Raw genomic sequence first — 12,474 nt, forward strand, 5'->3', positions numbered from 1 at the left:
TGGTACCCCATACTGTATGCTCCCCCATGCTGCTCTGGTCCCCCATATGCTCCTCTCCCCTCCATATGCTGCTCTGGTCCCCCATATGCTCCTCTGTCCCCCCCGGGGGGCGCTCACCTCCGCTCCCTGGCTAGTTATGCAGCGCGCCTGAATTACAGGCCTGATGCTCAGGAGTGGACACTGAGAAGCTCATCATACGATCCGGAAGGAGGACGGCCGCACACAGCTGTAACGTAACCTTCCCCGGCACTCGTTCTGTGCGTCCGCCCTCCTTCCGGATCGTATAATGTGTCCACTCCTGAGCATCATGTCTGTATTCAGCCGCGCTGCATAACTAGCCAGGGAGGTGAGCGCCGCGGGTGGACAGAGGACCGGAGGGAGGCGGCGGTCCGCTGTCACTGAAACCGGCCCACTGAGCCATCGGCCCACCGGGAAACTCCCAGTAGTCCCCATGCCTGCTGATACATCACGATATAAAGCAACGCTCTCATTCTTCAGATAAGCTCCACCTATTAAAAAGCCATTCTTAAGTCCTGGTCTAGCAACTTAGCCTAAGCTGGGATCCGGTTAGCATTCTGCTGCAGGCAGGAGGAAGCATTTCCTCAGTCTTCTCTCCATCAGTGGTCAGAAGGTGGGAACCTGCAGCAGGGGCAGATCTAGGCCACATGTTTGTGAACACAACAAACCAGCATTTAGATGACTGGGCCAACTGTGAGCGGACATCTCCTTCTAGGAAGTAGGTGGTGACTCTGGATGATACCTGAACATAGATGGCTCCGTCTATCCGGAGAGGAAAGCAGTAGGAGGCATTGCCAGGCAAAGTGCTTTGATCTCTGTAAGAGGACACAAATGCCTGGAAGCCTTAGTATGTATGGACTTCATTATAAAATATATATCTGAAGACAGGTCCACGTGAACACCTCCAGAAGTCCACCAAGTCAGATCTAGCGGGCGACTGTCTTTCCGTTGTCACCTCCTTGTACGTTTTTGACTATACTATCGTACTCTCGCTTCTCTTTATTGCTGGGCGGGCACGGGGAGGTGTAAGGGAGGGTGTCCCAGATTTCCAGCAGCTGATGTCTCGATAAACCGTGTGCCACCAGGACGTCCCGGAAGCGGCAAATCTTGGTGGTCTTCAGCCCAAAGGTACGGAAGCGAAGCTCGTGGTGGAAGGAGATGTTGGCAGCTAGGGCCAGTAGACCAAAGTAGACGTCATCCAGGGGGAAGACGGGGATGGTGGACGAGGCTAGGAGAAGCAAGGGGACCACCTCGGCAGAGAAGAGGAATCCCCCGCCAGATACGAACGGGGGGTAGACATCGTACGGGAAGACGGTGAAGGGAACGCCGTATTTACCCCAACGTTCCACCGGGCCCTGAGTCTGGCAGAATCCATGGACTTGGAGAGGGAACTTCTTCACGGAGGTGGAGATGTAGGAGACCAGAGAGTGGGGGTTCACAAACTCGTCATCGTCCGCTGCCATGGACGAAACATTTGGGTAGAGATAAAAAAAAAAAACGTTTAGTTCATGACGATCACCCACAAAAATTCACAATTCACAAGATTTTTATCAACCACGGATGAAGGAAACACACCAGCCCCTTACATAGTGGAAGATGTTGTTGGTCAGTGAGCTTAATCTATTTGTTTCTTTCTGGACATAACTGAAAAAAAGTTGACCAAAAAATTATAAATAGTTGGGGAAACTGGGCATGCTACACCTGCCCCAAAAAAAAAGATCATACAGGAGATAGAGAGATACAAAGTAACAATGTTTATAAACATTGATCAGACGGGAGATAGAGAGATACAAAGTAACATTGTTTATAAACATTGATCAGAAGGGAGATAGAGAGATACAAAGTAACAATGTTTATAAACATTGATCAGACGGGAGATAGAAATACAAAGTAATATTGTTGTTTATAAACATTGATCAGACAGGAGATAGAGAGATACAAAGTAACAATGTTTATAAACATTGATCATACAGGAGATAGAGAGATACAAAATAACAATGTTTATAAACATTGATCAGACGGGAGATAGAGAGATACAAAGTAACATTGTTTATAAATATTAATTAGACAGGAGATAGAAATACAAAAGTAATATTGTTTATAAACATTGATCAGACAGGAGATAGAGAGATAGAATGTAACAATGTTTATAAACATTGATCAGACGGGAGATAGAGAGATACAAAGTAACAATGTTTATAAACATTGATCAGATAGGAGATAGAGAGATACAAAGTAACATTGTTTATAAACATTGATCAGACGGGAGATAGTTAGATACAAAGTAACGTTGTTTATAAACATTGATCAGACAGGAGATAAAGAGATAAAAAGTAACCCTGTTTATAAACATTGATTAAACAGTTAGATAGAAATACAAGGTAAAATTGTTTATGTAGGAGATAGAAATTCAAGGTAACATTGTTTATAAACATTGGTTAGACAGGAGATAAAGAGATACAAAGTAATGTTGTTTATAAACATTGATCAGACGGGAGATAGAGAGATACAAAGTAACATTGTTTATAAACATTGATCAGACGGGAGATAAAGAGATACAAAGTAATGTTGTTTATAAACATTGATCAGACGGGAGATAGAGAGATACAAAGTAACAATGTTTATAAACATTTATCAGATGGGAGATAGAGAGATAGAAAGTAACAATGTTTATAAACATTGATCAGACGGGAGATAGAGAGATACAGAGTAACATAGTTTTAAAACATTTATCATACGGGAGATAGAGAGATACAAACAATGTTTATAAACATTGATCAGACGGGAGATAGAAATACAAAGTAACATTGTTTATAAACATTGATCAGACAGGAGACAGAGATACAAAATAACATGGTTTATAAATATCGACCAGATGGGAGTGAGATACAAAGTAACATTTTTTTATACATATTGATGAGACGAGAGATAGAAAGATGCAAAGTAACATTGTTTATAAACATTGATCAGACGGTAGATAAAGAGATAAAAAGTAACCCTGTTTATAAACATTGATTAAACAGTTAGATAGAAATACAAGGTAAAATTGTTTATGCAGGAGATAGAAATACAAGGTAACATTGTTTATAAACATTGGTTAGACAGGAGATAGAAATACAAAGTAACATTGTTTATAAATATTGATCAGACAAGAGATAGAGATATACAGGGTAACATTGTTGAAAAACTTTGATCAGGTGGGAGATAGAGAGATACAAAGCAACAATGTTTATAAACTTTGATCAGACTGGAGATAGAACGATACAAAGTAACATTGTTACATGTGCTCTGTTTCATTTATCTGCAAATCAAAGGGATGAGCTGTGATCTGCAGATAAGGACAGTTAAAGAGGAAGTGTACCCTGGTGGGTGTTACTTCCTCTTTGATTCCCTGCAAAGACAAAGAGTAATGGGCTACTTCGCATCGCATAGTAGTCCATTATGTGTCACTTACCTGACACAGGAGCCAGCGATGTCCCCGATTTCCTCGCCGGCTGGAAGCGTCCATCTTCCTTCCGGGGGGTCACGGACTCCGGCTCTGTGACTGGCCGGAGTCGCGTGACGTCACTCCGTGTAGGTTTTAGGAGAGATTTGCAGCACCTACAGGTAAGCCTTAATCTAGGCTTACCTGTAGGTGAAAGTGTGTTGTAAGGGTTTACAACCACTTTACAGCAACCTGATAGGTAAATAAAAATGTAATAAAAAAAAAAAAAAAACTGTTCCTGTTTAACCCCTTTCACACTTGTATGACTTGTCCTGCGACTCGGGACTACAAAGTCGCATGACAATTCGTTCACCATGATTTCCAATGAGAACCACTCATATTAGTCGTGCCGACTTCAGAGTAGTCCCTGCACTACTTTGGGCTCGACTTTGATGCGATTTACACAGGGCATCCCCTGAAATTGCGTCAAAATCGCGGCCGCGAAATCGCCGGCAAAATAGCACGACTTTCACATCGAGGTAGTGAGAAAGGGGCCTTAATGAACCTGTAGTTTACCTTTATCAATCATATTTAATTCCTTATTCCCCTAGTCCTCTTGACTGGCATTTGGCTGCCTCTGGGTTTAGGGGGCGCTTTCCTGGCCTGTCAGACTGCAGGCTCAGATAAGGGTCTTTTATAGAGTATTGGGTGGACCCCACACCATTTTATTTATTTATTTATTTTTTTACATGTTGGCATGGGGTTTCCCTTAACCACTTCAGCCCCGGACCAATTGTCAGCCTAAGGACCAGAGGTCTTTTTACAATTTGGCACTGCGCTGCTTTAACTGGTAATTGCGCGGTCATGCAATGTTGTACCCAAATGAAATTTGCGTCCTTTTCTTCCCACAAATAAAGCTTTCTTTTGATGGTATTTGATTGCCTCTGCGATGTTTATTTTTTACGATATAAATGGAAAGAGACCGAAAATTTTGAAAAAAAATTATTTTCTACTTTTTGTTATAAGAAAAATCGAATAAACTAAATTTTTGTCATACATTTAGGGCAAAATTTATTCAGCCACATGTCTTTAGTAAAAAAAAATGTCAATAAGCGTATATTTATTGGTTTGCGCAAAAGTTATAGCGTCTACAAACTAGAGTACATTTTCTGGAATTTACACAGCTTTTAATTTACGACTGCCTATCTCATTTCTTGAGGTGCTAAAATGGCAGGGCAGTACAAACCCCCCCCCAAATGACCCCATTTTGGAAAGTAGACCCCCCAAGGAAATTGCTGAGGGGCATGTTGAGCCCATTGAATATTTTTTTTTTTGTCCCAAGTGATTGAATAAAAAAAAAAAGTTTACAAAAAGTTGTCACTAAATGATATATTGCTCACACATGCTATAGTTATATGTGGAATTGCACCCCAAAATATATTCTGCTGCTTCTCCTGAGTACGGGGATACCACATATGTGGGACTTTTTGGGAGCCTAGCCGCGTACGGGGCCCCGAAAACCAATCACCACCTTCAGGTTTTCTAAGGGTGCAAATTTTTGATTTCACTCCTCACTACCTATCACAGTTTCGAAGGCCATAAAATGCCAAAATAGCACAAAACCCCCCAAATGACCCCATTTTGGAAATCAGACACCCCAAGCTATTTGCTGAGAGGCATGTTGAGTCCATGGAATATTTTATATTTTGCCACAAGTTGCGGGAATATTACAAACTTTTTTTTTTTGTTTGCACAAAGTTGATATATTGCTCACACATGCTATGGGCATAAGTAAAATTACACCCCAAAATAAATTCTGCTGCTTCTCCCGAGTACGGAGATACCACATGTGGGGGACTTTTTGGAAGCCTAGCCACGTACGGGATCCCGAAAACCAATCACCGCCTTCAGGATTTCTAAGGGCGTTCATTTTTTATTTCACTGAGCCTGAATCTGACAGATGAGTGACCTCCTCTTCACTATCTGTCATGCTCAGAAACGTGTAGGCCTCTTCACTAGTGTACCTTCGCTTTGCCATTTTGTGCTCTAAATTTAGTGGTACATCTAGTGAGATTCACAGGTAAAAAAGCACCTAGCCTGTCAGCGACTGTATAAAACACTACAAAAAAAAACTGTTAGTGATGGCAGGGATCAGGCCTGACTCTGCGAATGCTGCAGTTATGTGTTTAGTGTTCTGTAAGTGACAGTGATCGATCGATACTGCACTTGGGTGAGCTGGGCAGAGGGGCAAAACGCAGGTGCCAGCAGGTATCTGGGCTGATCCCGCTAACAATGCGTTTTTTGGAACCCTAAACTGCTGGGGACGCTAATATAGATCAGATCAGATATTGATCTGTAGTGATGGCCGAACGGTTCGCCCGGCGGTCGTTTCGCGGCGAATTTCCGACTTTCGCCGTCCGCGGGTTCGAACGCCTTTTTCCGTCGTTCGCCCCGGCGGACTTACGTGTTTAATGTATACAAGAACTTTAACCTTTCGTGACACGTTTATCATGTGTTACAGGACAACCAATTGAGACATGACAGCTCATGGACACTTGGACATTCCCCCTAACCTATAAATACACCCGATCCGGTGGCCATTTTACATTCTTTCTTCTGTCACTGTAGGGAAAGGATCCTGTGTGGAGTAGGGACAGAGAAAACGCTAGCTATTTGGTACACAAAAGTTCTTTTCAGGACTGGTATAGGTGTTAGGTCAGCAGCCTGAGTTTCTTTTGTCAGTTTAGATAAAGGGACAGAGCGCTGTATGCTGCTATTTTAGGGACAGCTCAGCCAGATTAGTCTTTCTTCATCATCATCATCATCATCATCATTAGCTGTTACTATCAGGTCCACAAAAGAGCTATTCCAGCTAATCGTTCCAGCCTACTCTTTTTTGCCAATTTGTATAGGGACAGGCAGGAAGCAGTGTGTCAGGCAGTGAGGATAATTTTAAAGACTTGCTGTTACTATTAGTTCCACAAAGGTTCTTTTCAGGACTGGTATCAGTGGTACGGTAATAGGCTTGTACACGTATAATATTCTTTCTTCCAAATATAGAAAGAATATTATACTTGACTGCTGCCCTTCTGCTGCAGTCTGCTAATCATTCACAACTCACTTGTTCCACAAAAGTTCTTATAAGGACTGGTAACTTGGTCTGTCTAGGGTGCTACGGTACATAGGCTTGGGTGCGGTACAGTCTGCTGTTCTGTAAGGACCGCTATCGGTCCACAATAGATAGGGTTGCCGTGCACTACTGCTGACCGCTGCCCTATACTGCAGCAGTCCTTCAGCGGTATAGGGACTGACGCACAGTCTGCTAAACACTAATACACAACCTGCTTGGTCCACAAAAGTTCTTATAAGGACTGGTAACTTGGTATAGGGTGCTACGGTACATAGGCCTGAGTGCGTTACAGTCTGCTGTTCTGTAAGGACCGCTATCGGTCCACAATACATAGGGTTGACGTGCACTACTGCTGACCGCTGCCCTATACTGCAGCAGTCCTTCAGCGGTATAGGGACTGACGCACAGTCTGCTAAACACTAACACACAACCTGCTTGGTCCACAAAAGTTCTTATAAGGACTGGTAACTTGGTATAGGGTGCTACGGTACATAGGCCTGAGTGCGTTACAGTCTGCTGTTCTGTAAGGACCGCTATCGGTCCACAATAGATAGGGTTGCCGTGCACTACTGCTGACCGCTGCCCTATACTGCAGCAGTCCTTCAGCGGTATAGGGACTGACGCACAGTCTGCTAAACACTAATACACAACCTGCTTGGTCCACAAAAGTTCTTATAAGGACTGGTAACTTGGTATAGGGTGCTACGGTACATAGGCCTGAGTGCGTTACAGTCTGCTGTTCTGTAAGGACCGCTATCGGTCCACAATACATAGGGTTGCCGTGCACTACTGCTGACCGCTGCCCTATACTGCAGCAGTCCTTCATTGGTATAGGGACTGACGTACAGTCTGCTAATCACTAACACACAACCTGCTTGGTCCACAAAAGTTCTTATAAGGACTGGTAACTTGGTATAGGGTGCTACGGTACATAGGCCTGAGTGCGTTACAGTCTGCTGTTCTGTAAGGACCGCTATCGGTCCACAATACATAGGGTTGCCGTGCACTACTGCTGACCGCTGCCCTATACTGCAGCAGTCCTTCATTGGTATAGGGACTGACGTACAGTCTGCTAATCACTAACACACAACCTGCTTGGTCCACAAAAGTTCTTATAAGGACTGGTAACTTGGTATAGGGTGCTACGGTACATAGGCCTGAGTGCGTTACAGTCTGCTGTTCTGTAAGGACCGCTATCGGTCCACAATACATAGGGTTGCCGTGCACTACTGCTGACCGCTGCCCTATACTGCAGCAGTCCTTCATTGGTATAGGGACTGACGTACAGTCTGCTAATCACTAACACACAACCTGCTTGGTCCACAAAAGTTCTTATAAGGACTGGTAACTTGGTATAGGGTGCTACGGTACATAGGCCTGAGTGCGTTACAGTCTGCTGTTCTGTAAGGACCGCTATCGGTCCACAATACATAGGGTTGCCGTGCACTACTGCTGACCGCTGCCCTATACTGCAGCAGTCCTTCATTGGTATAGGGACTGACGTACAGTCTGCTAATCACTAACACACAACCTGCTTGGTCCACAAAAGTTCTTATAAGGACTGGTAACTTGGTATAGGGTGCTACGGTACATAGGCCTGAGTGCGTTACAGTCTGCTGTTCTGTAAGGACCGCTATCGGTCCACAATACATAGGGTTGCCGTGCACTACTGCTGACCGCTGCCCTATACTGCAGCAGTCCTTCAGCGGTATAGGGACTGACGCACAGTCTGCTAAACACTAACACACAACCTGCTTGGTCCACAAAAGTTTTTATAAGGACTGGTAACTTGGTATAGGGTGCTACGGTACATAGGCCTGAGTGCAGTACAGTCTGCTGTTCTGTAAGGACCGCTATCGGTCCACAATACATAGGGTTGACGTGCACTACTGCTGACCGCTGCCCTATACTGCAGCAGTCCTTCATTGGTATAGGGACTGACGTACAGTCTGCTAATCACTAACACACAACCTGCTTGGTCCACAAAAGTTCTTATAAGGACTGGTAACTTGGTATAGGGTGCTACGGTACATAGGCCTGAGTGCGTTACAGTCTGCTGTTCTGTAAGGACCGCTATCGGTCCACAATACATAGGGTTGCCGTGCACTACTGCTGACCGCTGCCCTATACTGCAGCAGTCCTTCAGCGGTATAGGGACTGACGTACAGTCTGCTAATCACTAACACACAACCTGCTTGGTCCACAAAAGTTCTTATAAGGACTGGTAACTTGGTATAGGGTGCTACGGTACATAGGCCTGAGTGCGTTACAGTCTGCTGTTCTGTAAGGACCGCTATCGGTCCACAATACATAGGGTTGCCGTGCACTACTGCTGACCGCTGCCCTATACTGCAGCAGTCCTTCATTGGTATAGGGACTGACGTACAGTCTGCTAATCACTAACACACAACCTGCTTGGTCCACAAAAGTTTTTATAAGGACTGGTAACTTGGTATAGGGTGCTACGGTACATAGGCCTGAGTGCAGTACAGTCTGCTGTTCTGTAAGGACCGCTATCGGTCCACAATACATAGGGTTGACGTGCACTACTGCTGACCGCTGCCCTATACTGCAGCAGTCCTTCATTGGTATAGGGACTGACGTACAGTCTGCTAATCACTAACACACAACCTGCTTGGTCCACAAAAGTTTTTATAAGGACTGGTAACTTGGTATAGGGTGCTACGGTACATAGGCCTGAGTGCAGTACAGTCTGCTGTTCTGTAAGGACCGCTATCGGTCCACAATACATAGGGTTGACGTGCACTACTGCTGACCGCTGCCCTATACTGCAGCAGTCCTTCATTGGTATAGGGACTGACGTACAGTCTGCTAATCACTAACACACAACCTGCTTGGTCCACAAAAGTTCTTATAAGGACTGGTAACTTGGTATAGGGTGCTACGGTACATAGGCCTGAGTGCAGTACAGTCTGCTGTTCTGTAAGGACCGCTATCGGTCCACAATACATAGGGTTGACGTGCACTACTGCTGACCGCTGCCCTATACTGCAGCAGTCCTTCAGCGGTATAGGGACTAAGAGTTTTGTCACAGGGTGATTTAAAAAATGACAGGCAGAGGAAGAGGCAGGCCCTTCCGCAGGGGTGGTAGGGGTAGGGCAGGAGCAACAGCCTTGAGCCAAAGTGGGAAGTTGCAGAAGGTGCGTTCAATTACTTTAAAGGACGCACCAGACTTGGTTGAGTGGCTCACTCAGCCTTATTCTTCTGCACCCTCCTCATCCTCTCGATCTGCACCCTCTTCTTCACTCTCTGCTATGTGCACCCCCAAAGACACTACCACCAACAACACCACCACCACCACATACCTTCCGCTTGAGTGCAAATGGGGGCCTTCATGCTCCAGTGTTTTAATAGGGACCCCCGTATAAAAAGCATGAGGGTCAAGGACCAGTACTGGGTGGCAACGTACTTAGATCCCCGGTACAAACACAAAATGGCGGAAATGTTACCGCCGTCGCAGAGGGCTGTCAGAATGCAGCACTTCCAGGCCTTGCTTCGAGAAATGCTGCATTCTGCTTTTGCGTGCGCTGGCAGAGGAGCAATTCCCACTCCCAGAGAAGGATTTGCGGGTACCAATCCAACAGCGCCTGCAAGAAGAGGCCGGTTTGAAGATGTGTTGGTGACTTCGGATATGAGGTCATTCTTTCAGCCGACCCATCGACAGGTGTCATCCGGATCCAGCATCAGGGAACGCCTAGACCGTCAGGTGTCCGACTACATTGGGTTAACGGCCGATGTGGACGCTCTGAGGAGTGATGAACCCCTAGACTACTGGGTGGGCAGGCTTGACCTCTGGCCAGAGCTTGCCCAATTTGCAATCGAACTGTTGGCTTGCCCCTCATCCAGTGTCCTGTCCGAAAGGACGTTCAGCGCAGCAGGGGGGATTGTGACCGATAAGCGTACTCGCCTAGCTCACGACAGTGTTAACTACCTCACATTTCTAAAAATGAATGAGGCATGGATCTCGGAGGAATTCAACACATGTGATCAGTAGACCATGTATATGTCTATAAACAATTTTTGGAATCAAGCACACAGACCTTCTTAATTCATTTGGCTCACTTCCCTGACCCAAAAAAGCACACCGTACTATATGCCCCTACCCTCCTCTTTGAAGAGGTTGAGCGGTGTCATATTTCTACTGGGGCTGCTTATTATGAGGGGTTCCCACCATCCCTGTGCTGTGCTGACTTCCTCCTGGGTGTTCTTATTATGAGGGGCTCCCACCATCCCTGTGCTGTGCTGACTTCCTCCTGGGGGTTCTTATTATGAGGGGCTCCCACCATCCCTGTGCTGTGCTGACTTCCTCCTGGGGGTTCTTATTATGAGGGGATCACACCATCCCTGTGCTGTGCTGACTTCCTCCTGGGGCTGCTTACGGTGCTGCTGTCAGCGCTGTATGTCACGGAGCTGCTGTCAGCGCTGTATGTCACGGAGCTGCTGTCAGCGCTGTATGTCACGGAGCTGCTGTCAGCGCTGTATGTCACGGAGCTGCTGTCAGCGCTGTATGTCACGGAGCTGCTGTCAGCGCTGTATGTCACGGAGCTGCTGTCAGCGCTGTATGTCACGGAGCTGCTGTCAGCGCTGTATGTCACGGAGCTGCTGTCAGCGCTGTGTCACGGTGCTGCTGTCAGCGCTGTATGTCACGGAGCTGCTGTCAGCGCTGTATGTCACGGAGCTGCTGTCAGTGCTGTATGTCACGGAGCTGCTGTCAGCGCTGTATGTCACGGAGCTGCTGTCAGCGCTGTATGTCACGGAGCTGCTGTCAGCGCTGTATGTCACGGTGCTGCTGTCAGCGCTGTATGTCACGGAGCTGCTGTCAGCGCTGTATGTCACGGAGCTGCTGTCAGTGCTGTATGTCACGGAGCTGCTGTCAGCGCTGTATGTCACGGAGCTGCTGTCAGCGCTGTATGTCACGGAGCTGCTGTCAGCGCTGTATGTCACGGTGCTGCTGTCAGCGCTGTATGTCACGGAGCTGCTGTCAGCGCTGTATGTCACGGAGCTGCTGTCAGCGCTGTATGTCACGGAGCTGCTGTCAGCGCTGTATGTCACGGAGCTGCTGTCAGCGCTGTATGTCACGGAGCTGCTGTCAGCGCTGTATGTCACGGTGCTGATGTCAGTGCTCTGTATTACGGTGCTGCTGTCAGTGCTCTGTATCTCCTGCACCCTCTTGTTTGCCTACCCTGGTCCCTGACCTTCCCTCTCCTCCATTGCCTTCATTAGCTCCATAGTCCTGAATTGTCAGAACAATTTCCCAAATAAAAAAAAAATGCTTGTAGTTATCGATCCCAAATTCACCTCATACATGTATTATGCTATTGTCCAGGTGGTGGGACTGCGTGCTACCCCCTAATAATTACCCCGTGGCCGCAAATTCGACCTAAAGGTTTGCGAAATTCGCCTCCCATTGAAGTCAATGGAGCCCGCGGCGAACGGTCGTTTTCGCGAACGTTTGTGCCCGTTCGCGTTTCGCGTTCGCGAAACGTCCCGTCGGAAGTTCGTCCATCACTATTGATCTGTTCAGATTCTATACCACTACGGGAGGTGTATGCTTTGCGTGTGGGTGTTAGCGGTACTGGCACTAACCTAGCGCTGCCTGGGGAGACGCAGACCCTAAAACCTAATTGATATCACCCACCGGGTGATCAAGGGGTTAAACCTTTATTGGGTAATAAATGGTGGGTGCCCTGATGCTATAAAAAGCAAACTAACTAACCAGCGTCACCCGTAACACTTATACGGTGATCACTGGTGAAAGGGTTAACTAGGGGCAATCAGGGGGTTAAAATCTTTATTAGGTAGTATATGGGGGTCCCGGACGCTATATAAAAACCTGACAGGGAACCTAAATAACTAACTGCCTAACCAGCGTCACCAGTGA

General features: G+C 46.4%; 1 protein-coding gene across 1 annotated transcript in view; it reads right to left on the reverse strand.

Moving 5' to 3' along the window:
- Positions 1-281: 281 nt before the first annotated feature.
- The window catches only part of LOC143961619 (beta-1,3-galactosyltransferase 5-like), a 50,697-nt gene continuing 38,504 nt past the window's right edge, over positions 282-12,474 (reverse strand). Inside the window, exon 3 of the mRNA XM_077470942.1 lies at positions 282-1,474. Within this exon, the coding sequence (XP_077327068.1) occupies positions 945-1,474 (530 nt within the window). The 3' untranslated portion in view covers positions 282-944. The remainder of the gene's footprint in view (positions 1,475-12,474) is intronic.

This window comes from Lithobates pipiens, unplaced genomic scaffold, assembly GCF_037356315.1.
Source record: "Lithobates pipiens isolate NorthernLeopardFrog02 unplaced genomic scaffold, aLitPip1_a1.2 Scaffold_8, whole genome shotgun sequence".
Taxonomy (NCBI): Eukaryota; Metazoa; Chordata; class Amphibia; order Anura; family Ranidae; genus Lithobates; species Lithobates pipiens.